This window comes from Bos indicus, chromosome 1 (assembly GCF_029378745.1).
Source record: "Bos indicus isolate NIAB-ARS_2022 breed Sahiwal x Tharparkar chromosome 1, NIAB-ARS_B.indTharparkar_mat_pri_1.0, whole genome shotgun sequence".
Taxonomy (NCBI): domain Eukaryota; kingdom Metazoa; phylum Chordata; class Mammalia; order Artiodactyla; family Bovidae; genus Bos; species Bos indicus.
This window is the reverse complement of record NC_091760.1, coordinates 138775721-138799337: the sequence shown is the minus strand read 5'-3', so window position 1 is coordinate 138799337 and position 23617 is coordinate 138775721. Positions and strand designations below refer to the sequence as shown.

The window sequence follows — 23617 nt, the reverse complement described above, 5'->3', positions numbered from 1 at the left end:
AATCACTTTGCTGTACACCTGAAACTAACAGAATATTGTCAACCAACTGTATTTAAAAAAAAAAACTACATAAAAAATTAAAAAAAAAAAAAAACCCACATTAAAAAAAAAAGAAGAAACTTAGAAACCATTTAATCCTAAACCTTTATGTTAAAGATAATGAAATGTATCCAGAGAAGTTAAGCCACTTGCCCAAGGTTAAATCCCTGGTAAATGAAAGCATCTGGTTATGCTTTCAACCCAGGTCACACTGCCTCCTGATAAACAGAGTAAAACAAAAGTAAAGTAGCATATCAGAGAAGCATGGAGCTATTTCAAGGGCATCCTCATTACACTGTAAATTCTAGATGTGGCAGGTATTATGTATTCTTAAAATTACCTAGAGTGCTTTGTAAGGTTACTACTTGGCTATACAAAACAGTTTAAGAGGCCATAACTTGATGTATTAGAAAATACCACAATTGAATTCTAAATAACTCAATGTAGTTAATTCATTTTAAAAGATATTTCCTATTGAGGAAAACATAGATTTTTCCTTTAAAATTTTGAAACCAAAAAAAAAATTTGAAACAAATGAAAAAACAGTAATAATGACAGCAGCCAATACTTTGGAGCATTTACTACATCCCAGATCTTGAGCTAAGAGCCTTATGTGCATTATTTCATTCAACCTTAACACTAGGAGGCTATGAGGCAGGTGGTATGATTAGTCTCATGTTAAAATAAATAAATTTACATTAAAAAAAAAGAAAAAGAAAAAAAGATGAGGCTCTTGATGAAAGTCAAAGAGGTGAGTAAAAAAGCTGGCTTAAAACCCAATATTCAAAAAACAAAGATCATGGCATCCAATCCCATCACTTCATGGCAAACACAATGGGGAAAATGGAAACAGTGAGAGACTTTATTTTCTTGGGCTTCAAAATCACTACAAATGGTGACTGCAGTCATGAAATTAAAAGACACTTGCTGCTTGGAAGGAAAGCTATGACCAATCTAGACAACATATGAAAACAGGAGAGTTATCACTTTGCCAATAAAGGTCCATATAGTCAAAGCTATGGTTTTTCTAGTAGTCATGTATGGATGTGAGAGTTGGACCATAAAGAAGGTTGAGTGCTGAAGAATTGATGCATTCTAACTGTGATGTTAGAGAAGACTCTTGAGAGTCCTGTGGACAGCAAGGAGATCAAACCAGTCAATCCGAAAGGAAATCAACCCTGAATATTCACTGGAAGGACTGATGCTGAAGCTCCAATACTTTGGCCACCTGATGCGAAGGGCCAACTCATTGGAAAGGACCCTGATGCTGGGAAAGATTGAAGGCAGGAGAAAGGGGAGACAGAGGATGAGATGGATGGATGGCATCACTGATTCAATGGACATGAGTTTGAGCAAACTCCAGGAGACCCTGAAGGACAGGGAAGCCTGGTGAGCTACAGTCCGTGGGGTGGCGAAGAGTCGGACATAACTAAGCAACTGAACAACAGCAAAGATGAGGTGACAGAGAGGTTAAGAAAGCTGTCTAGGTCACAGAGCTTCGGAGAAGCAGAGCCATGCTTTGACCACGCTCCCTAGACCACCTCACTTTGACTGACTGAAAACATAGTTTTTTCACAGAGACTATTTCCCTCTATAGTTTACTCATTTAGAAAAATTTTCACTAGTATGCTTAAAATTTTACTGCTTTGAATAACCAGTAAATAAAGTAACTTATTAAAATGTGCAGGGCTGGAGAACAATTGTTCCCTGAAGGCAGCATGTATCTTGTTTTCCCTCGAGCTTCTGACCGTGTGGAAGCACCCTTCTTTGAACAGTATGCAGGACTGAGCACACAGCTCAAAAGAGTCTCTGCTTTGTTAAGAACCTACCTAGCTTTTTAATCACCTGAAGGCTCTGATGGAAAACATTTCTGTACATACTTCGATGTTTTAATGAAAGAACCCAAATTAACTCTTCCCTACTCCTTTCATTTTTACTACCAGTGGTATTATCAAAGTAAGTACCCTGTCTGTCTCTCCTGGCAGCTGCTTCTCTTTGGGCTTCCCAGTGGCTCAGTGGTAAAGAATCTGCCTGCCAATGCAGGAGACACAAGAGATGTGGGTTCGATTCTTGGGTCAGGAAGATACCCTGGAGAAGGAAATGGCAACCCATTCCAGTATTCTTGCCTGGGAAATCCCATGGGCAGAGGAGCTTGGTGGGCTGCAGTCCACTGGCTCACAAAGAGTCGAACATGACTGAGCATACATACATATTTTTCCTATTTTGAGCCAAAGGGTAATGAGAATTTAAATGACACTGATAACTTCAAAAATAATAAGATTATGACAGAAATTGCTATTTAAGTAATAAGATTATGCCTGAAAATATATGGGTTGTTTTCATTAGCCCAGACTCATAGACAGATTTTTCAGATGATCTTATGTACAAAAAGAAAAAAATCTTTTAAGTAACTGAATGAAATGTTTTCTGATTTCAATCTGAGATTTGAGCAATTATTTCAGGGATGCCACTGTCATGAATTCAAAGTTCAGTAAGACACCTGGCAGGAAAGTGTCCCATGCCCACCAGTATGGGCTCATCACCATCGCCAGTGTCTTCCAAGTTCTCTAAGAGAGACCTAACATTTATCTCCTAAACAATGCAGAATGTGTATTTACAGTTTTCTTTTTGTTTATCTTACTTTCATTCTTTTCAGAGTTCTCCTTTAACATAAAAAAAGAAAAACGCAAAAGTTAAAATAAGCACTGCTAGAATTCAACAGAAAACAATGGACTAAACACTGCATGTTAAGGGTAGAATCAACAGTCATACTTTATATTAGTGACTCTTTCTACATTATCTAGAGATGTTTCCTCCTCAAAACTGAGAGAGAAAGAAAGGGAAAAATGTTGAACCTCCAAACCCATCATCTGTTAGAAATTACAGTGGAATATAATCGCCGTTACAGAACAAGGATATAGCCTTTAAAAGGGCCCTAGTACACTAGGGAGTACCACTACCCAGCGGTGGTTGTGGTGGTGTGGGGATTGCATCATTATACATGCTAGGCTTTAATTAGAATAAATTACATAAAACTGATACATTTCAAAGACTGAGACTTAATGTTTATAGAATAATGAAAACTGAAAAATTATTCTGATAGAAAAGTTTTATATATTAGATGTTAAGGATCTTTCCCACATAATCTAAATAGAATTTGTATTCTCAGACTCTCTAGATAAAAAACTATTTCTGATTTAAAAATACAGCACAGGTAAATATATATATTTTTTCGATGTAAGCAAATTTTCCAATGTAATCATTAAAAGAGGAACATTTTATAAATTCAGGAAGCCTGTTGTGGACTGTGGGCCCCGGGTCAATAAAGGTCCTCAAGATGGTTGGATGGAAACTTGCTCTAAAAGCCATTGACTGGGTAGCTTTCAGGGAGATTATCTCCCAAAGGCCACTGCTAATTCCTTGAAATTCTGGAATGAGACCCATACCTCCAGGTTGGCTAACCTGCCTGAGAAACCACCTGCCCTTGACTGGGCTTGCAAGGCCAATGTGGCAAAGGCTGGCTTGAAAGATGACTTTGAGAAGGAGTTAATGCCCCGAAGTTTCCTATGCCAGAGGATAAATACACTGCCCAGGTACACACTGAAGAAAAAGAAGATGTGAAAAGCTGTGCTGAATTTCTGTCTCTCTCAAAGATCAGAATTGAGGAATATGAGAAAGAGCTGGAGAAGATGAGGAACTTAATAACACTTGATCAGATGACCACTGAGGACTTGAATGAAGTTTTCCCAGAAACCATATCAGACAAGAAAAAGTACTCCTACTAGCCTCACAAGCCAACTGAGAATTTATAAACTTCAGTCTGGGAGAAGGCCCTGAATTATAAACTCTGGACATTAAAGATAATTATAGTGAAAAGACAATTTAAGGAAGTCTTCAAGAAGAGGCTCCCAGCCATAAAAAGGAACACATTTGAGTCAGTTTTAATGAGGCAGACGAACCTAGAGCCTATTATGCAGAATGAAGTAAGTCAGAAAGAGAAAAATATCGTATATTAATGCATATATATGGAATGTACAAAGATGGTCCTGATGAAGCTATTTGCAGAGCAGCAATGGAGATCCAGACATAGGGAACAGACTTGGGGACACAGTGGGTGAAGGAGAGGGTGGGACAAATGGAGAGAGTAGCCTGAAAACACATACATTTACCATACGTAAAACAGGCAGCCAGGGGGAGTTTGCTGCGTGACGCAGAGAACTTGAGCCGGGGCTTTGTGACAACCTACAGGGGTGGGACAGAGGTTCAAGAGGGAAGGGACGTATGTATACCCATGGCTGATTCACGTTGATGAATGGCAGAAACCAACACAATATTGTAAAGCAATTATCCTCCAATTAAAAATAAATAAATGTTTTAAAAATGTAAAAAAAGGGGGGTTGCTAGTGTTGGTTACTGGTCACTTAAAAGAAAATGTCTGTGGACAATTTCATTCTTCAAGTAGATAGATTCTATTAACACCATATTTTCTTAAATTACTGTTTTTCCATTTTAAATTTTTCTTAAGTTATTTCTAACGTATATTTAATCCAGTAATTAAAACTGAAAGTATATGGTAAAAAATTTGAATTACTCAAAATATAAGTGTAGACTTAACAATTAAATATAATTATTACAACATGAGAAAAATAAATTTCAATTAGAAACAAGTCTCAAATTAATCTCTAATGGAAAGGAGATGATGAGGCCAGTTACTAAGGAGACCAGTTTTCAGTTTCATGCTAACTAAAATGTGAGTAATACACAGGCTTACTTTTACTGCAATGTTATTTGAAATCAGATTGACTAGACTTGCATACTTTAAAACAGACGTCCATATGTTATCATTTGAGTTCAGTTCAGTTGCTCAGTCGTGTCCGACCCCATGGACTGCAGCACACCAGGCTTCCCTGTCCATCACCATCCCCTGGAGCTTGCTCAAACACATGTCCATAGAGTCAGTGATGCCATCCAACCATCTCATCCTCTGTCATCCCCTTCTCCTGCCTTCAATCTTTCCCAGCATCAGGGTCTTCTCAGTGGGTCAGTTCTTCACACAGGTGGCCAAAGTATTGGAACTTCAGCTTCAGCATCAGTCCTTCCAATGAATACTCAGGACTGATTTCCTTTAGGACAGACTGGTTGGATCTCCTTGCAATCCAAGTGACTCTCAAGAATCTTCTCCAACACCACAGTTCAAAAGCATCAATTCTTTGGTGCTTAGCTTTCTTTATGGTCCAACTCTCACATTGATACACGACTACTGGAAAAACCACAGCTTTGACTAGATGGACCTTTGTTGGCAAAGTAATGTCTCTGCTTTTTAATATGTTGTCTAGGTTGGTCATAGCTTTTCTTCCAATGAGCAAGCATCTTTTAATTTCATGGCTGCTGTCACCATCTGCTCCCAAAAATAAAGTCAGCCACTGTTTCCATTGTTTCCCCATCTAATCACCATGGAATGATGGGACCGGATGCCATGATCTTCGTTTTTTGAATGCTGAGTTTTAAGCCAACTTTTTCCCTCTCCTCTTTCACTTTTATCAAGAGGTTCTTTAGTTCTTCTTCACTTTCTGCCATAAGGGTGGTGTCATCTGCATATCTGAGGTTATTGATATTTCTCCTGGCAATCTTGATTCCAGCTTGTGCTTCATCCAGCTCAGCATTTCACATGATGTCCTCTGCATATAAGTTAAATAAGCAGGGTGACAATATTCAGCCTTGACATACTCCTTTCCCAATTTGGAACCAGTCTGTTGTTCCATGTCTGGTTCTAACTTGCTTCTTGACCTGCATACAGATTTCTCAGGACTAATTTGAGAAGAGCTGAGAAAAGGCAGGCACTGGGACTCTGTGCTGGGTAAAGGAGCACAGAAAAGCGAGTTCACTGATGAGCTTCTGACTGTTCTTCAGTCCAGTGGTTCTCAGTGTCGTCCCTGGACTAGCAGCATCCACACAACCTGGGAACTTGTTGGAAATGCAAATTCTCAGGTACTTTCCAGATCTAATGAATCTGAAGACTGGTAGTAGATAGAAGATTGTTTAACAAGCCTTCTTGGAGATGCTGAAGCCCACTCAAGTGTGGGAACTGATGCTCCAGGCTATGAATCCTTGTCCCTCATCTGACCTAACTATGTCAGTGCAACACTTTTTCTCCAGTGTGTACATTTATAACATCATTAATAATCAAGATGATGGAACCCAGAAGTTTCAAAATTTTAAAACAAGGGCTGCAAGAGGAGGACAAAGTATAAAAAAGGAGGACAAAGTTGACTGCCACAACTTGGAGCCTATGTCTAAAAGATAACGGTTCCATTTATAGTCAACAAAGAAAAAACATTCTCACTGGCTGTAAAGGACTAAAACTCCAAGCTGGGGGAACTGTTCAAAAAGTGAGAAGCATCATGGAAAGGAGATAAAAGAATTTAAAGAGGAGAAAGAAAAGCAAGCAGATTCATGTTTGCGTGCATGTACACAGGTACACACACATATGGGGAAAGTCAATGGCAGTGACAGCTGCCACCAGGACTGTGTGTAGCTTAGATGCAAGCCTGCTCAGGAGAGATCCAAAACGTCTCCATATGAGGAGGACAGAGTTCTGTAAATTTGAAAGCACTTACAAGCACCCTGAGGCCATAATAACATGCCAGCTATGAAAACTACAGTTATCAGCAACATTTAGCAAAAGATCAGTCTGTTTCATTTTGATCTCAGGTAATACCCCAAATGGAGAAGGCAATGGCACCCCACTCCAGTACTCTTGCCTGGAAAATCCCATGGATGGAGGAGCCTGGTAGGCTGCAGTCCATGAGGTCGCTAAGAGTTGGACACAACTGAGTGACTTCACTTTCACTTTTTACTTTCACGCATTGGAGAAGGAAATGGCAACCCACTCCAGTGTTCTTGCCTGGAGAATCCCAGGGACGGGGGAGCCTGTGGGCTGCTGTCTATGGGGTCGCACAGAGTCGGAAACGACTGAAGTGACTTAGCATAGCAATACCCCCAAAAGGTACATACACTAGAGTACTGTGCACACATTATACAGTCAAACAGAAGGTGGTACAGCAGCCACACAACAAATGGAGGTCCCCCTTCACAGGTGTGTGTCAACTACTCTAAAGCCTAAGGCTATTTCCTCTCTCAGTTCTCATCAGCTGTTTAGTCCTGAGGCTGAAATGCATATGGCTATACACACTCTTGTCTTCTAGATATATGCTCTTAAAACACAAAACCAACACACTCTCACAAGAAGGCTGAAGTTTTAAAAACAGCTTCTAAGAAGTTAAGGAATGGGGGGAGGGGAGGGAGGTTCAAGAGGGAAGTAATATATGTATAACTTTGGCTGATTTGCATTGCTGTATGGCAGAAACCAACACAACATGGTAAAGCAATTTTCCTTCAATTAAAAAATTAAAAAAAAAAAAAAAAAAGACGTCAAAGAAACCCAACAACAACATATGAAATAAAAGCATCTGCTGAACACAGACACTAAAAAGGCTAGGCTCCAATCCAAGCTAGTCACAAACACTGCCACAAGGCATCTGTTAACAAAGGAAACTGATTTGGTGGGGCTTCTTGAATATCTCATTTACCCTACAAAATATGTAGTGGAAAGCACACATTATTAACTGTAAGTTAACAAATTACCATGAAGTATTTTATTATATGTAATAATTTAGGAATTTAAAAAGTAAAACCATCTGATTCATAACACATGTCTCCCTATCTACCCAAACCAAAGCTTTATAGCTCCAATATTTTGACTTCTTCACAAGGGCACGCAGGACAAACGTTACCATAAGACCAGTAATTTCAGAGGCCCCAGCAAGTAGGAATGAATTCACAACAATCAGGAGGAAGGGAGAAGAGGAGGACGGTTCAGTCTCTTTAAAGCCTTACTCTCCTCTCCAGGCCAAACCCCCTCCATTTCTAAATAGCTAATCAAAACCTAAGGTCCCTAGGACCTGTGTGCCATGGCCCATATTAGAAAGTAGGCAATAATAATGAGGAAGCGAAGAAGTATCTGACTGCATTTAGGAAACTGACACTAGATTTATCTGGTTTCCGTGGATACAAGCAGCAGCTCTGGTTCAGTCACTGTGATCTAAGGTTATCCCAGAGCACCTCGAGGCTATTTTCATTTTCAAACGGTTCTCAGTCAGAATATTTCTAGAACATAGGCTGCATACCTTGTCAAATGGCAAAAGGAAACTGAGACACATAAAGCAGTGAAACTGTCCTCAATGTTAACAGAACAAGAAATAAGAGTGAATGAGAACTTGGGAATTCCCTGGCAGTCCAGTGGTTAGGACTAGGTGCTTTCACTACCATGGATTGGGGGTTCAATCCCTATAGGGGAACTTAAGATCAAACAAGCCAAGTCAAACAAAAGAATGGATGGGAGCTGATATCTGGAGTTAAGCTTAGCCTAGATCATATGGATTATAAGAAATGATACTGAAAAGGGCTTGGTGACTTTATTCCATAGTGAGATAACATCAACTGATTTTTAAAAATGTTTAACTGGAGGATAACTGCTTTACAATGTTGTGTCGGTTTCTGCCACACAATCTGAATTAGCCGAAGTGTACATATACTCACTTCCACTTGAGCCTCCCCTGCCCTTCCCATTCCACTCCTCTAGGTTGTCACAACTGATTTTTAAAAAACTACTTCTACAAGTTCTAAAGTTTCCTGCAAGTTATCTAGTCAGTGCTGAACTTAAAGTATGATTCAAAGTCAGCATTTCTGTTAGTGACAATTAAGTGTTCATTTCTACCAAATCTGAACTCTTCTTTACATATGACAAAATATTTTGTCCCTTCCAATGCCAAGAAGATGATGTCATGCTACTGAAGAGGCCTAAGGTATGATTCTGTTTTCTTCTTCCAGTTTCTGATAGGATTTTAACACAGTTCCAAAAATGCTCTACAGTACAAGATATCTGTAATTTAACTGCTTCCTGTATCTTTTACCGATAGAATATACGCAGCCTTTTGTCTTCAAATAGATGTGGGCCCACCCCACAAGGAACTTGAGTAATGTAACCTTTCTCTTAGTCCCATCTGAAGAAGCACACATCTCAATTTAAAACGTAAACTCTTCATGCACAACTAATTCAGTGCAATTTAAAAACTGGTACCATCAGTTACATTAAAGATTAGAATAATGAATGAGAATAATGATTACTTATCTTTTATTCACTGACTTTGAAAGACTGCACTTCTTTCACTCACTCTGCTGTTTTTTAATATACAAGGAAAACAAAAGGAAAAAACCTGTTATGTGGACCTACGTTTTGGCTGTGACATCCACATATTGTCCTGGGCGAAAGTGAGCAGCATAAAGAGGAGTGCCTTTATGAAAATAAAACAAAAAATCAATATGAAATTTGTTAGCTCAGAAACAATTTCATTAAACAAACTAGATAGGAAGCTTTCTAGCTACCAGATTTCAAAATGTCAGGATAGTCTCTTCTGCCATTTTAATGATTAGAAACATCAACAATAAAATAGCTCAATAAATGCATTTTAATGGACAGTACAGGGGCTGAAGTATGGGGCACATGGTGCTCGAGTGGTCAGCAGCCCACAGCCACTGACTTGCTTGTACCTTCACAGATACTAGCTGAAACAGGCAACTCCTGTGACAATACTGTTCCTGCTGGTAAATACATGAGATTCTTTGTTTTTTTCTTGTGAATAACAATATATTAAGATATATTTTCCATTTCTAATAAGAAAAATAAAAATAAGAGATAAACGTAGGATATCATGGCTTTTCTTTTTTTCCTATTGGAGATAAGTTATCCAAAAATAGGAACCAACATTAACATCACTCAGTAAGATTTCAAAAAAAAAAAAAAAAACTGGAACCAATGTAGTAGACAGTATAATCAAAAGCTAATTTGTATTTGTTTTAAAACAAGGAGTAAAGTGCTGCAGGGTTTCAGAGGATAGGGTCCTTTAAGTAGGACCCAATGTAGATTTATATGGGCAGAGAAAAACCTTGAATTAAGAAAAAAGAGATTGAAAATGATCAAATTTCTACGGCTGAATCACCTGAATTGATATTTGGCCATTTTTCATCCACATAAAAACCCCATTATCATACAGTTTGAGCTATAGCAGAAGTTAACACAGACTTCATGTTTATACTAGTTAAATCCATTTACTTTACCTCAAAGATGAAAAATTTGCTCTTAAAAAAATACCTTCAATTCTAGCTTTTATCAAGGTTGACTCTATCACCCCAATTAACAAGGCCTACTGCAACTGTATTCTACCTCAAGAAATTCAGTTCAGGTATTAAAATATCAAATCTTAAAACATCCTTCTACAGTCTACTTCTCAAGAACTCAAGTTCAAGACATTAGGAAGTTTTTCTAAAGTTCAAAGACATCAAAATGCCATTAACTATGTGAACCAATATAATCATATTGCCAAATTTGACTTTTTGATATTCCATGGAATAGGTAAAATACTTTGGAATTTTTAAGTAAGAATCTTTACATCGAGGTGCCATGGTCAGTCACTTCTCTGTTTCTGGCTATATTTTCTTATTCTATCGCAGTGAGAATCTATTCCTCACTTAATAAAATACCAGCCTACAAACAGCGAACTTCACATTTTAAAAGTTCACTTACTTATTTGGAGAGGCTTTTCCAAATGTGAAACACTCTGTACATTAAAAACAAAAGCGTTCCTCCTTCTTTCATGGAAAACAAAGAGTTCTCTACAGTTCCTTCCACTTAAAAGAGAAAAAGACCTGTTTGTCCCTAGTGATTAAATCAGACACGGTTTTATATTTAAAAATAAATGTTTGGGACTTTGTATTGTGAAATCAGCTTTATTGAAAGGGCTGACATTAAACAAATCACATATTTGGGTATTTTTACCTCCCTCCTCTCCCCGATCTCAGATTACCTGGCTTAATAACAGCATTATCTGTTACGTTAAACATTTTAATTTTCTGCTTTGGTGGCAATCCAAGTTCTTGGTAAAATTCCAATATAGATGTAGATTTCTAGAAGAAAAGCAGCACATAAAAACAATACATTAAATAAATATGTGAATTTAATGCACAGAAAACTAAATTAAGTTACTAACAGCCCAGAAAACAAATCAGAGTGCACTCTGCTTCCCTAATGAACAAATAGTACCCCATTCCCCTTATTTAAGGGAGGTGAGAGTTTCATCCATCACATTCTTCCCTTCTCTTCCCCGCTTTGAGCTGATAATGTTGCTTCTCACTTCACTGAAAAAATAAAACGGAGAGACCTTCCCCAAGCTTTTTTCACCAAGCTGATCAAACTGCCTGCACCAGCCCTATACACTGTCATTCTCCCACCCCTCTTCCAAGTGCCAAGCAGCAAAGAGGGAGCTCTCAGAGAACACCAGTGCCAGGGCCTTAGCTTGGAGCCTGTAACTTCACTGGTCTAAGGGGCAGCCAGGCAGCAGTGTGTTTTCAGCATTCCATATGTTTCTGATGTGAATCTGGGGCTGGGAACCACAATGACACATGAACTGTCGATGCTCTCATTAAAGCCAAATCCTCCACTGTGTACTAATTCTTAAGCCCTTTCACCAGTTCAGTGGCTTTACTCCTGAAATTGTCCCCACCACCTTCTGAATCAATAATTTCCCCCTTTCCACTGGAACTTTCCTATCAGCACACAAAGAATCACAATAACTCATATTAAAACAAAAACTTTTCTTCAGCCATAAATACTCCTCCCTTTCTCAAATCCACTTTCACCAGGGGATTCTAGCCCCTGTGAAACATACTGGTTAAAATCACCAAACACACTGGTGCTGCTGCTAAGTCGCGTCAATCATGTCCGACTCTGTTAACCCCGTAGAAGGCAGCCCACCAGGCTTCATCCCTGGGATTTTCCAGGCAAGAACACTGGAGTGGGTTGCCATTTCCTTCTCCAATGCATGAAAGTGAAAAGTCAAAGTGAAGTCGCTCAGTCGTGCCCAACTCTTAGCGACCCCATGGACTGCAGCCTACCAGGCTCCTCCATCCATGGGATTTTCCAGGCAAGTGCATGAGCAAAAATGGGCACAGGCAGTCACTCTCTCTTGGAAGGCCTCCACTTGACTTCTAGCTACTACCCTCTGGTTTTTGCACAAGTTAATGACCCACTTCTCCAATATCCATCCCAAATTCTACTCTGAACTACAGATTCTTCTGCCCTACTGCCAAGTCAACATTTCACTTTGATATCATAGAACAACTCAAGTTCAACACGTCTTAAATTTGAACTCAGCATGACTCATACTCTATGAGGTCTGCTTGCCTCTTCTTCTGAGTCTCAACAGCAGCTCTGTACTGATGTTTAGACCAAAAATCCTGTGGTCACCTACAATTCCTCTCTTTTGCACATCTCATGTCCATCCAACAGCCATTCCTCTAGCCTCTATTTAAACACACAGGCCACATCAGCCACTTCTCACCCCTATCCCAGCCAGCCACTTCTCACCCCTATCCCAGCCAGTTGTATACTGTCTGGATTATTTCAGTAGCCTCCTATTAGTTCTCCAGCTTCCATAATCCTGACTGACTCCCTGGTCTATTTTCCATTCACAGGTCTATTTTCCAATCACACAATCATTCTAAACTCAAGCTACATTAATCTCCACAAAGGTGTGCATCTTATGTAGAATCAAGTCCTAAGTCCTCACCATGGTTTACAAGGTTCTAACACCACCTACTCTCCCAACTTTCCCTGCCTCAGGGACAATGTGCTCCTTACCAGTCCAAGAACTCACCTAATAACAACCTCAGGTCCTCCACACCTACTGGCCCTCTGCCTAGAAGGCAATTCTGCCAGGTTTGTTTTCCCTTTTCCTCTTCAAAGTCTTAAACTGCCTATCCTATTTATAGCTGTGGAAAATGTCTGCCTCACTATTTTAAAAAAGGGCAAGAAGGAAACCTTTTCTATGCTTTTCCAGGGTTTCAATCTCTTCCCCCAGTAGATTATGGATTCTATATGAATTCTATATGTTATGCAAATTTAACATGTCCGTTCTTTTTAAGTTTGTACCACTTATATCCACTGTAGACAGGAGATTTACTTTATTTAAACTCAGGAGTATGCTTTTGTTAAGGAAAATTTCAAACATATGCATGAATGCTGACATTCTGAGTCAATAATTATCAAAATTTGGCCCATTTGTTTCTATTTCTGACATACCATACTGTGTAAGTTTAAGGTGTACAGAATAATGATTTGACTTACATACATGACAGAATGATGATCACAATAAGTTTAGTGAACATTCATCATCTCATGTTGATAAAAAATTAAAGGAAAACAAATTTTTTCCTTTTGACGAAAACTCTTAGAAGATTAGCTTTCACATGTAATGCACAGTAGTGTTAATTATATTTATCATATTGTACATTTTAACCCTGGTATTTATTTACCTTATAACTGAAAGCTTGTACCTTTTGACTGACTTCATCCAATTCCCCTTCCCCCTATCACCTGCCTCTGGTAACCACAAATCTGAAAACTTTTTCTATGAATTTGTTAAAGTATAATTGACCTATAACATTGTTAGTTCCTGGTATAAAACAAAGTGATGCAATATTCCTATACATTACATAAGATTCAATATGATAAGCCTAGTTACCATCTGTCACATACAAAGATATTACATAATTACTGACTGTCTTCCCCACACTGTACATTTCATACCCATGACTCATTTATTTTGCAACTGGAAGTCTGTACTTCTTAACCTCCCTCACTTATGTCTCTCCTCACGCCTCTGCCAGATTTTGGTATGATATGTTCCCCCATTTTATTCAGGTTCCCACCCAAATATCAACCTACCTTTCCTAATTATTCTACGTAAAATAGATAGCACCATTTTCTGTCTCTTGCAATGCCCTGAGCTCACTTTATTAATCTTCAAAGCACCTCCCTCCATCTGTCATAATATATATTTTTTGAGTTGTTTATTTTCTGTACAAGAGCTTCTGACTCACACCCAACTGCACCAAAATGTACGCTTCCAGAGAGCAGACACTTTAATGGCTGTTCCATCCCCAGCTCCTCGTAGGTCCTGCTGTCTGCTCTTCCCTTCACTCTCACTTTTTTGTGTGAGCTATTGTGAATATTCTTGAACAGAAGATTTTATGGACAACTTATTTCCTTAACATAATGTCCTAGTATCTTTTTAAATTAACACTCTTGACATAGATTGCTGTAAGACTTACCTAAAAAGTTGTACCACTTTACATTTCCTGATGTGAAGAGCCTCTCTCCTGAGAATATAATCAACAGTATTTATCTTCCTGCTATTCCCTCTCCCTCAGCTTCCCCTCTGATCCTACACAAAGCACTTGCAGGGCCCTGATGAGCCACAGTACTCCATATATGCTTACCCGTGCCTGCCTATCCCAGTCTCTTGGTCCATAATCTCCTCCCACTATGTACACTTTCTGTTAAATATATGCCCAGCCCCAGCTCCAGTGATCAGCCACTCTTATCTGAAGAACATATATTTGAATATCCAGCAAACTTAAGGTACTTGCTAATTTCAGTTGGAAATACGAACTGTGCCCCTTTATAACTTACTGAGTAGGCTGCTCTTAGGTGACATGAAATTGGGTGGCACTGGCCCGAGGGCAGAGAACTTTAGTTTTGGATCAGTCCATACGCCACCCACCTCCCCCATGTGAGAATCTCCCTGGAGTCCCACAGTGAGACCATGTAACAAATACTAAGAAGTCATGCTCTGGATGTCCACAGAAGACTGTTTTCTACCTCAAAGACCCCTCGGAAGCTGTCCTTTCCTCCAAGAGTGATAATATACATTCATTCCTGTCACTCTCTATGGTTTCACTTCCCATATGCTGAAACCTAAGACTGATATTCAACATCACCAAGGACCCTGCTTTTCATCTTTAATCATACTCAATTCTTCTATGAAAGCAAACATAAAAGTTTTCATTTAAAAATATAGCTCCTTGAAAGAGAAATAAAAGGAATCCAGACAGGAAAGGAACAAGTAAAACTATCACTGTTTGCAGATGACATGATACTATATATGGAAAAAATTTTAAAAACTTTTAGAAAAAATGAATTCAGAAAAGTGGCAGCAAACAAAATTAATATACAGAAATCTGTTGTTTTTCTACATACTAACAATGAACAGAGAGAGAAATTAAGAAAAAAAATTCCATATGCAATTGTACTCAAAAAACCCCCAAAAACCTAGGAATAAATCTATACTGGACAACTAAAAGACACTGATGACACAAAGAAATGGAAAGGTATATTGTGCTAATGGACTGAAAGAATGCGTTGAAGATAATCATACTACCCCAGGAGCGGTGGTGCGCTGCGCGGCGCCAGAGCAGCCGAGAGGAGATACCCCACGTCCAAGGTCAGGACAGCCGGCCGAGAGGAGAGACCCCAAGTCCAAGGTCAGGAGCAGCAGCCATGAGGAGACACCCCACATCCAAGGTAAGGTGCAATGGTGGCACTTTGCTGGAGCAGCTGTGAAGAGGTACCCCACGTCCAAGGGAAGAGAAACCCAGTAAGACAGTAGGTTCTGAGAGATGGCATCAGAGCGTAGGCAGACTGAAACCACAATCAGAGAAAACTAGCCAACCTGATTACATGGACCACAGCCTTGTCTAACTCAATGAAACTAAGCCATGCCATGTGGGGCCACCAAGACGATGGGTAATGGTGGAGAGTTCTGACAAAATGTGGTCCACTGGAGAAGGGAATGGGAAACCACTTCAGAATTCTTGCCTTGAGAATCCCATGAGCAGTATGAAAAGGCAAAGAGATAGGACACTGAAAGGTTGGTAGGTGCCCAATATGCTACTGGAGAACTCCAGAAAGCATGAAGGGACAGAGCCAAAGCAAAAACAACACCCAGTTGTGGATGTGACTGGTGATAGAAGCAAGGTCTGATGCTGTAAAGAGCAATATTGCATAGGAACCTGGATGTCAGGCCCATAAATTAAGGCAAATTGGAAGTGGTCAAACAGGAGATGGCAAGAGTGAACGTCCACATTCTAGGAATCAGCGAACTAAAATGGACTGGAATGGGTGAATTTAACTCAGATGACCATTAGATCACTACTATGGGCAGGAATCCCTTAGAAGAAATGGAGTAGCCATCATGGTCAACAAAAGAGTGCGAAATGCAGTACTTGGATGCAATCTCAAAAACGACAGAATGATCTCTGTTTGTTTCCAAGGCAAATCATTCAATATCATGGTAATCCAAGTCTATGCCCCAACCAGTAATGCTGAAGAAGCTGAAGTTAAATAGTTCTATGAAGACCTACAAGACCTTTTAGAACTAACACCCAAAAAAGATGTCCTTTTCATTATAGGGGACTAGAATGCAAAAGTAGGAAGTCAAGAAACACCTGGAGTAACAGGCAAATTTGGCCTTAAATACAGAATGAAACAGGGCAAAGGCTAATAGAATTTTGCCAAGAAAATGCACTGGTCATAACAAACACCCTCTTCCAACAACACAAGAGAAGACTCTATACATAGACATCACCAGATGATCAACAACGAAATCAGACTGATTATATTCTTTGCAGCCAAAGATGGAGAAGCTCTATACAGTCAGCAAAAACAAGACTGGGAGCTGATTGTGGCTCAGATCATAAAACCCTTATTGCCAAATTCCGATTTAAATTGAAGAAAGTGGGGAAAAGCACTAGACCATTCAGGTATGACCTAAATCAAATCCCTTATGATTATACAGTGGAAGTGAGAAATAGATTTAAGGGACTAGATCTGATAAGACACAGTGCCTGATGAATTATGGACGGAGGTTCATGTCATTGTACAGGAGACAGGAAGCAAGACCATCCCCAAGAAAAAGAACTGAAAAACAGCAAAATGGCTGTCTGAGGAGGCCTTACAAATAGCTGTGAAAAGAAGAGAAGCAAAAAGCAAAGGAGAAAAGGAAAGATACAAGCATCTGAATGCAGAGTTCCAAAGAATAGCAAGGAGAGATAAGAAAGCCTTCCTCAGCGATCAATGCAAAGAAATAGAGGAAAACAACAGAATAGGAAACAGTAGAGATCTCTTCAAGAAAATTAGAGATGCCAAGGGAACATTTCATGCAAAGATGGGCTCAATAAAGGACAGAAATGGTAGAGACCTGACAGAAGCAGAAGATATTAAGAGGTGGGAAGAATACACAGAAACTGTACAAAAAAGATCTTCACGATCCAGATAATCACGATGGTGTGATCACTCACCTAGAGCTAGACATCCTGGAGTGTGAAGTCAAGTGGGCCTTAGGAAGCATCACTACGAAGAAAGCTAGTGGAAGTGATGGAATTCCAGTTGAGCCATTTCAAATCCTAAAAGATGATGCTGTGAAAGTGCTGCACTCAATATGCCAGCAAATGTGGAAAACTCAGCAGTGGCCACAGGACTGGAAAGGTCAGTTTTCATTCCGATTCCAAAGAAAGGCAATGCCAAAGAATGCTCAAACTACCGCACAATTGCACTCATCTCACATGCCAGCAAAGTAATGCTCAAAATTCTCCAAGCCAGGCTTCAGCAATACGTGAATCATGAACTTCCAGATGTTCAAGCTGGTTTTAGAAAAGGCAGAGGAACCAGAGATCAAATTGCCAACATCCGCTGGATCATGGAAAAAGCAAGAGAGTTCCAGAAAAACATCTATCTCTGCTTATTGACTATGCCAAAGCCTTTGACTGCATGGATCACAATAAACTGTGGAAAATTCTGAAAGAGATGGGAACACCAGATCACATGACTTGCCTCTTGACAAATCTGCATGGAGGTCAGGAAGCAACAGTTAGAGCTGGACATGGAACAACAGACTGGTTCCAAATAGGAAAAGGAGTACGTCAAGGCTGTATATTGTCACCCTCCTTATCTAACTTATATGCAGAGTACATCATGAGAAACGCTGGGTTGGATGAAGCACAAGCTGGAATCAAGATTGCTGGGAGAAATACCAGTAACCTCAGATATGCAGATGACACCGTCCTTATAGTAGAAAGTAAAGACGAACTAAAGAGCTTCTTGATGAAAGTGAAAGAAGAGAGTGAAAAAGCTGGCTTAAAGCTCAACCAACATTCAGAAAACTAAGATCATGGAATCTGGTCCCATCATTTCATGGCAAATAGATGGGGAAACAGTGGCTGATTTTTTTTCTGTGCTCCAAATTCACTGCAGATGGTGATTGCAGCCATGAAATTAAAAGATGCTTACTCCTTGGAAGGAAAGTTATGACCAACCTAGACAGCATATGAAATTGCAGAGACATTACTTTGCCAACAAAGGTTCGTCTGGTCAAGGCTATGGTTTTTCCTGTGGTCATGTATGGATGTGAGTTGGACTGTGAAGAAAGCTGAGCACTTAAGAATTGATGATTTTGAACTGTGGTGTTGGAGAAGACTCTTGCGATTCCCTTTGACTGCAGGGAGATCCAACCAGTCCATTCTAAAGGAGATCAGTCCTGGGTGTTCACTGGAAAGACTGATGTTGAAGCTAAAACTCCAATACTTTGGCCACCTGATGCAAAGAACTGACTCATTTGAAAAGCCCGTGATGCTGAGGAAGATTGAAGGTGGGAGGAAAAGGGGACGACAGAGGATGAGATGGTTGGATGGCATCACTGACTCAATGGACATGAGTTTGGGTAAACTCCAGGAGTTGGTGATGGACAGGGAGGCCTGGTGTGCTGCAGTCCAAGGGGTTGCAAAGAGTCCGACACAACTGAGCAACTGAACTGAATTGAACTGAACCCGAGGCAATGGAAAGATTCAATGTAATCTCTATCAAAATACCTATGGCTCTGTTCACAGACCCAAAACAGAAATCCTAAAATTTATATGGAAATACAAAAAACCCAGAATAGACAAAACGGTTTTTAGAAAGAACAACAAAGCTGGAGGTATCATGCTCCCTGATTTTAAACTCTATACAAAGCTATGGTAATCAAAGCAATGAAGTACTGGCACAAAAACAGACATATAGATCAACAGAGCAGGATAGAGAGCCCAGAAATAAGCCCACAGTTAAATGGTCAACTAATCTATGACAAAAGAGGCGAGAAAATACAAAGGGGAAAAGACAGCCTCTTCAACAAATGGTGTTGGGAAAACTGGACAGCTACTTGTAAAAGAATCAAACTGGATCACTTTCTCATATCATATCCAAAAATAAACTCAAAATGAATGAAAGACTTAAACGTAAGAGCTGAAACCAGAAAACTCCAAGAAAGCATAGGTAGCATAATCTTTATCCTCAGGCAAGGGAAACAAAAACAAAAATAATAAATGGGACTACATCAAACTAAAGTTTTTGTACAGTGAAGAAAACTATTAACAAGACAAAAAGACCACCCTCTGAATGGGAGAAGATATTTGTAAAAGATAAATCTGATAAGGGGTCAACATTCAAAATTTCAAAGAATTTATACAATAGCAAAAGAAACCCAACAACCTGCTTAACAAATTAACAGTAGACATGAACAGTCATTTTTTCAAAGACCTACAGATGACCAAAAGACACATGAGAAGACACACACAAAAAAATGTACACATTACTTATCAGTTCAGTTCAGTTTAGTTCAGTCGTTCAGTTGTACCTGACTCTTTGCAACCCCATGAATCGCAGCATGCCAGGTTTCCCTGTCCATCACCAACTCCCAGAGTTTACCCAAACTCATGTCCATCAAGTCGGTGATGCCATCCAGCCATCTCATCCTCTGTCGTCCCCTTCTCCTCCTACCTTCAATCTTTCCCAGCATCAGGGTCTTTTCCAATCAGTCAACTCTTCGCATGAGGTGGCCAAAGTATTGGAGTTTCAGCTTCAGCATCAGTCCTTCCAATGAACACCCAGGACTGGTCTCCTTTAGGATGGACTGGTTGGATCTCCTTGCAGTCCAAGGGACTCTCAAGAGTCTTCTCCAACACCACACTTCAAAAGCATCAATTCTTCTGCGCTCAGCTTTCTTCACAGTCCAACTCTCATATCCATACATGACCACTGGAAAAACCATAGCCTTGACTAGACGGACCTTTGTTGGCAAAGTAACATCTCTGCTTTTGAATATACTATCTAGGTTGGTCATAACTTTCCTTCCACGGTGTAAGCGTCTTTTAATTTCATGGCTGCAATCACCATCTGCAGTGATTTTGGAGCCCCCCAAAATAAAGTCTGACACTGTTTCCACTGTTTACCCATCTATTTGCCATGAAGTGATGGGACCAGATGCCATGATCTTAGTTTTCTGAATGTTGAGCTTTAAGCCAACTTTTTCACTCTCCTCTTCAGGGAACTGCAAATAAAACTACAAGAAGATATTGTCTCCCCCTGTCAGAATGGCTAGTATCAAAAAGACAAAAAATAACACGTTCTGTAGAGGATGTGGAGAAAAGGGAACCCGCATGCACTGTTGATGGGAACATAAACTGGTGCAGCCACTATGGAAAACAACATGGAGGTTCCCCAAAAATTAAAAATAGAAACACCATATTATTTAAGTTACTCTATTTCTGGGTATTCTTCTAAAGAAAACAAAAACACTCATAGGAAAAGATATATGCATGTCTATTTTCACCACAGCATTATTTACAATAGCTAAGATATGAAAGCAACCTAAGTGTCTGTCAACAGATGAATGGATAAGGAAGATGTTTGTGTACACATGCACACATGTACACACACACACACACAAACACATACAAAATGGAATATTACTCAGCCATGAAAAAAATACAATCTTGCCATTTGCAACAACATGGATGGGTCTAGAGGATATTATGCAAAGTGAAGTAAGTCAGATGAAGAAAGACAAATACCATATGATTTCACTTATATGCAGAATCTAAAAAACAAATGAATGGAAGGTAACAAAACAGAAGCAGACTCATAGATATAGAGAACAAACAGGTGGTTGCCAGATGGGAGGGGCTGGGGGGATGAATGAAATAGTGAGGGCAGTTAAGAGGTAAACTTCCAGTTACAAAATAAATGAGTCTTGAGGATGAATATAGTAGCACGGAGAATATAGTCAACAATATTGTAGTAAGTTTGAATGGCCATGGATGGTAACTATACTGATCATGGGAATCATTTTGTAATGTACAGAAATACTGAATCACTATGTTGCATACCTGTAACTAACAGTGTTTTAGATCAATTTAATTTCAATAAAACATCTAAAAATGTGGATACTTAAAATTATTTCCCTGATGGATCAGATTCAAATTTATTGAATTTTAGAACAGAATTTCAATTTTATATTTGACCTTCACATATTCTACTTGGCAATTTAAAAAACATATTTTATTAATATCAGTTTTTAAGTATTCCAGGAGGCTTATGAGAAAAATCTTGTGCTTTTTTTAGTAATACAAAATGGACAAGATAAACATCTTGTCTAAGTAACTCTAGACTGAGACATAAGGAGGACAAAGGTAATACATACTTCCTGATTATCTTCCAATTTCACTAAAGTTGAATAATTTTTTTCTTTTAAATAAAAATATCATAAAACTAATCATGCATCTGTCCTGAGAAAAACCAAATGTTCAAGCTGAGCTGAAGTCAACAGTAGTGTTACAGGGGTTTTTTCCTAACTTCCAAATAAATGATTTCAAAAGGCAATTTAAAAGACTGACAGCAGTGTCACACTTGGATAATCCCATCTACAAGGTTGCATTTTTTTCTCCCTCTTCAAAGTTCTCTTCAATTATCCTTCTCACAATGAAAATGCTTCTCTGCTCCAAATATGAATTGATTTAATCAACTTGTAAGGCACTTGAACTTCCTTGTTCAAAAATATTATGTACCACATCAGTTTTTATTTATAATATGGTACACAAATAGCAAAAGCCAAGTAGTCTAATTTCTTGGAGGCATAAATTCTTTACAGATTAAGAAAAATAACATTCCAGCCTTACTATAAATAAAACTGATTCAATCAAATCATTGTAAAATGCTACACTATTTAATATTCATAGATCTCTCTCTCTCTCAGACCCTCCAAAATCAATCTACTTGCAGTTTCACTGAGGGTTACAATGTGCAAATGAAAGTTTGAAGTTTGTATACATTGAATTTCAAAAATCTTTCTTTGTGAACCAAAATGCTTTACTTCTAAAGAATTCTAGAACTTCATTTTCACATCCTATTCTGACAAAAGGTCATTCAAAGACAAACTTGTTTCTTAATATTGCAATACATGACCTCTGGACCTAGAAAATTAATATCTTGAAGAATAAATGGGCCTCTGAAGCACTTCCTATACCACGGTAGTGAATAGTTTAAAAAATTCATGTCAGTTATGCCGTTAAAATTCACCACAGTATTAAGAACCAGCATCCAAATCAGCATCCTGCTGTGCTATACATTCACTGGTGAGATAAAACTTAAGGTATGAAGACCAGTCTCAAGTACAAAAGTAGAAATAAAAGTACTAACATTTCTCTAATAGTTTAGTTATTAAGATTTTATCAACAAGACTGTCTTCATCATTAAGGAAAATAAATAAATTGAGCTGGCAAGTAGGAGAGGAACTTTTGTTTTTTGTTAAAAACCAAAGTATTTGAGAATCAATGTGAAACTTCTAGAACTGGGAGGGAATACAGAGACCATCAAGTCCAATTGCTTATTTTGGTGGGTAAGAAAATGGATGTTCTGAAAGGTGGAGTGAAGGAGCTAATGGCAGCCATAGAAACAGAACTCAGCTCTTCTGATGCCATGCCCACTCATTTCCCACTGTCTCACAGTCCTGAGGAAGTAATGTTCACAAATCTGCTACAGCAGAATGGATTACCCCAACATGACACCTGATTTACAAATATGAAGGCTATAGAGCCAGAAATTTACAAAACTGGTAATGAAATAAAGATGACAGTGCTAGTCCTAACAAAAACACAGAAATATAATAAATTAGAAAACAGTGGTATCTAGCAAAGTAAAGAATTGCTCATATGATTCACAGGAGGTCTGGCAAATATTTACACTTAAAAATTCAAACATTTGACATTTTTTTAAAGTTTCCAAAAATATCACATTGTACTTTTAACTACCTTATCTGAACACATAATTATTAGTCAATAAACTGTCAAGAGTAGCAGATATTACTATGAAGTCTTAATGAAAAATAAGCTAAACATACTACCATAATATGCAAAAATAAGTCCTATAATACTTATGAGACAGGCCTATTAAACCATAGGACTTCAACCATTGCCAATTTACTGATCAGTATATGCCATGTGGCGCTAGTGGTGAAGAATCCACCTGCCAATACAAGAGACATAAGAGATTCTATTCCTGGGTCTGGGAGATTTCCTGGAAGAGTCATGACAACCCACTCCCAGTATTCTTGCCTGAGAATCCCCATGGACAGAGGACCCTGATGGGCTGTAGTCCATGGGGTCACAAAGAGTCGAATACGACTGAAGTGACTTAGCACACATACCCCACTACCTACAGGACAGTTCCACCTGCCTTTTCTGTAAACTCTACATCTTTCCTCCAAAGCAATCCATTTCTTGTCTCTGTCCCAGGTCACAGCATCAGCACTGACCT

The 23617-nt window shown here is 38.9% G+C and overlaps 1 protein-coding gene and 1 pseudogene across 1 annotated transcript in view; one reads left to right on the top strand and one right to left on the bottom strand.

Annotated features, from left to right (window-relative positions):
• The window catches only part of MRPL3 (mitochondrial ribosomal protein L3), a 57086-nt gene that overhangs the window by 24238 nt on the left and 9231 nt on the right, over nt 1-23617 (bottom strand). The window contains exons 5-6 of the mRNA XM_019962499.2: nt 10962-11061; nt 9332-9392 (exon numbers count right to left, since the gene is read on the bottom strand). Of these exons, the coding sequence (XP_019818058.2) occupies nt 9332-9392; nt 10962-11061 (161 nt within the window). The remainder of the gene's footprint in view (nt 1-9331; nt 9393-10961; nt 11062-23617) is intronic.
• Nucleotides 3377-3851, top strand: LOC139184567 (ATP synthase subunit d, mitochondrial pseudogene; annotated as a pseudogene).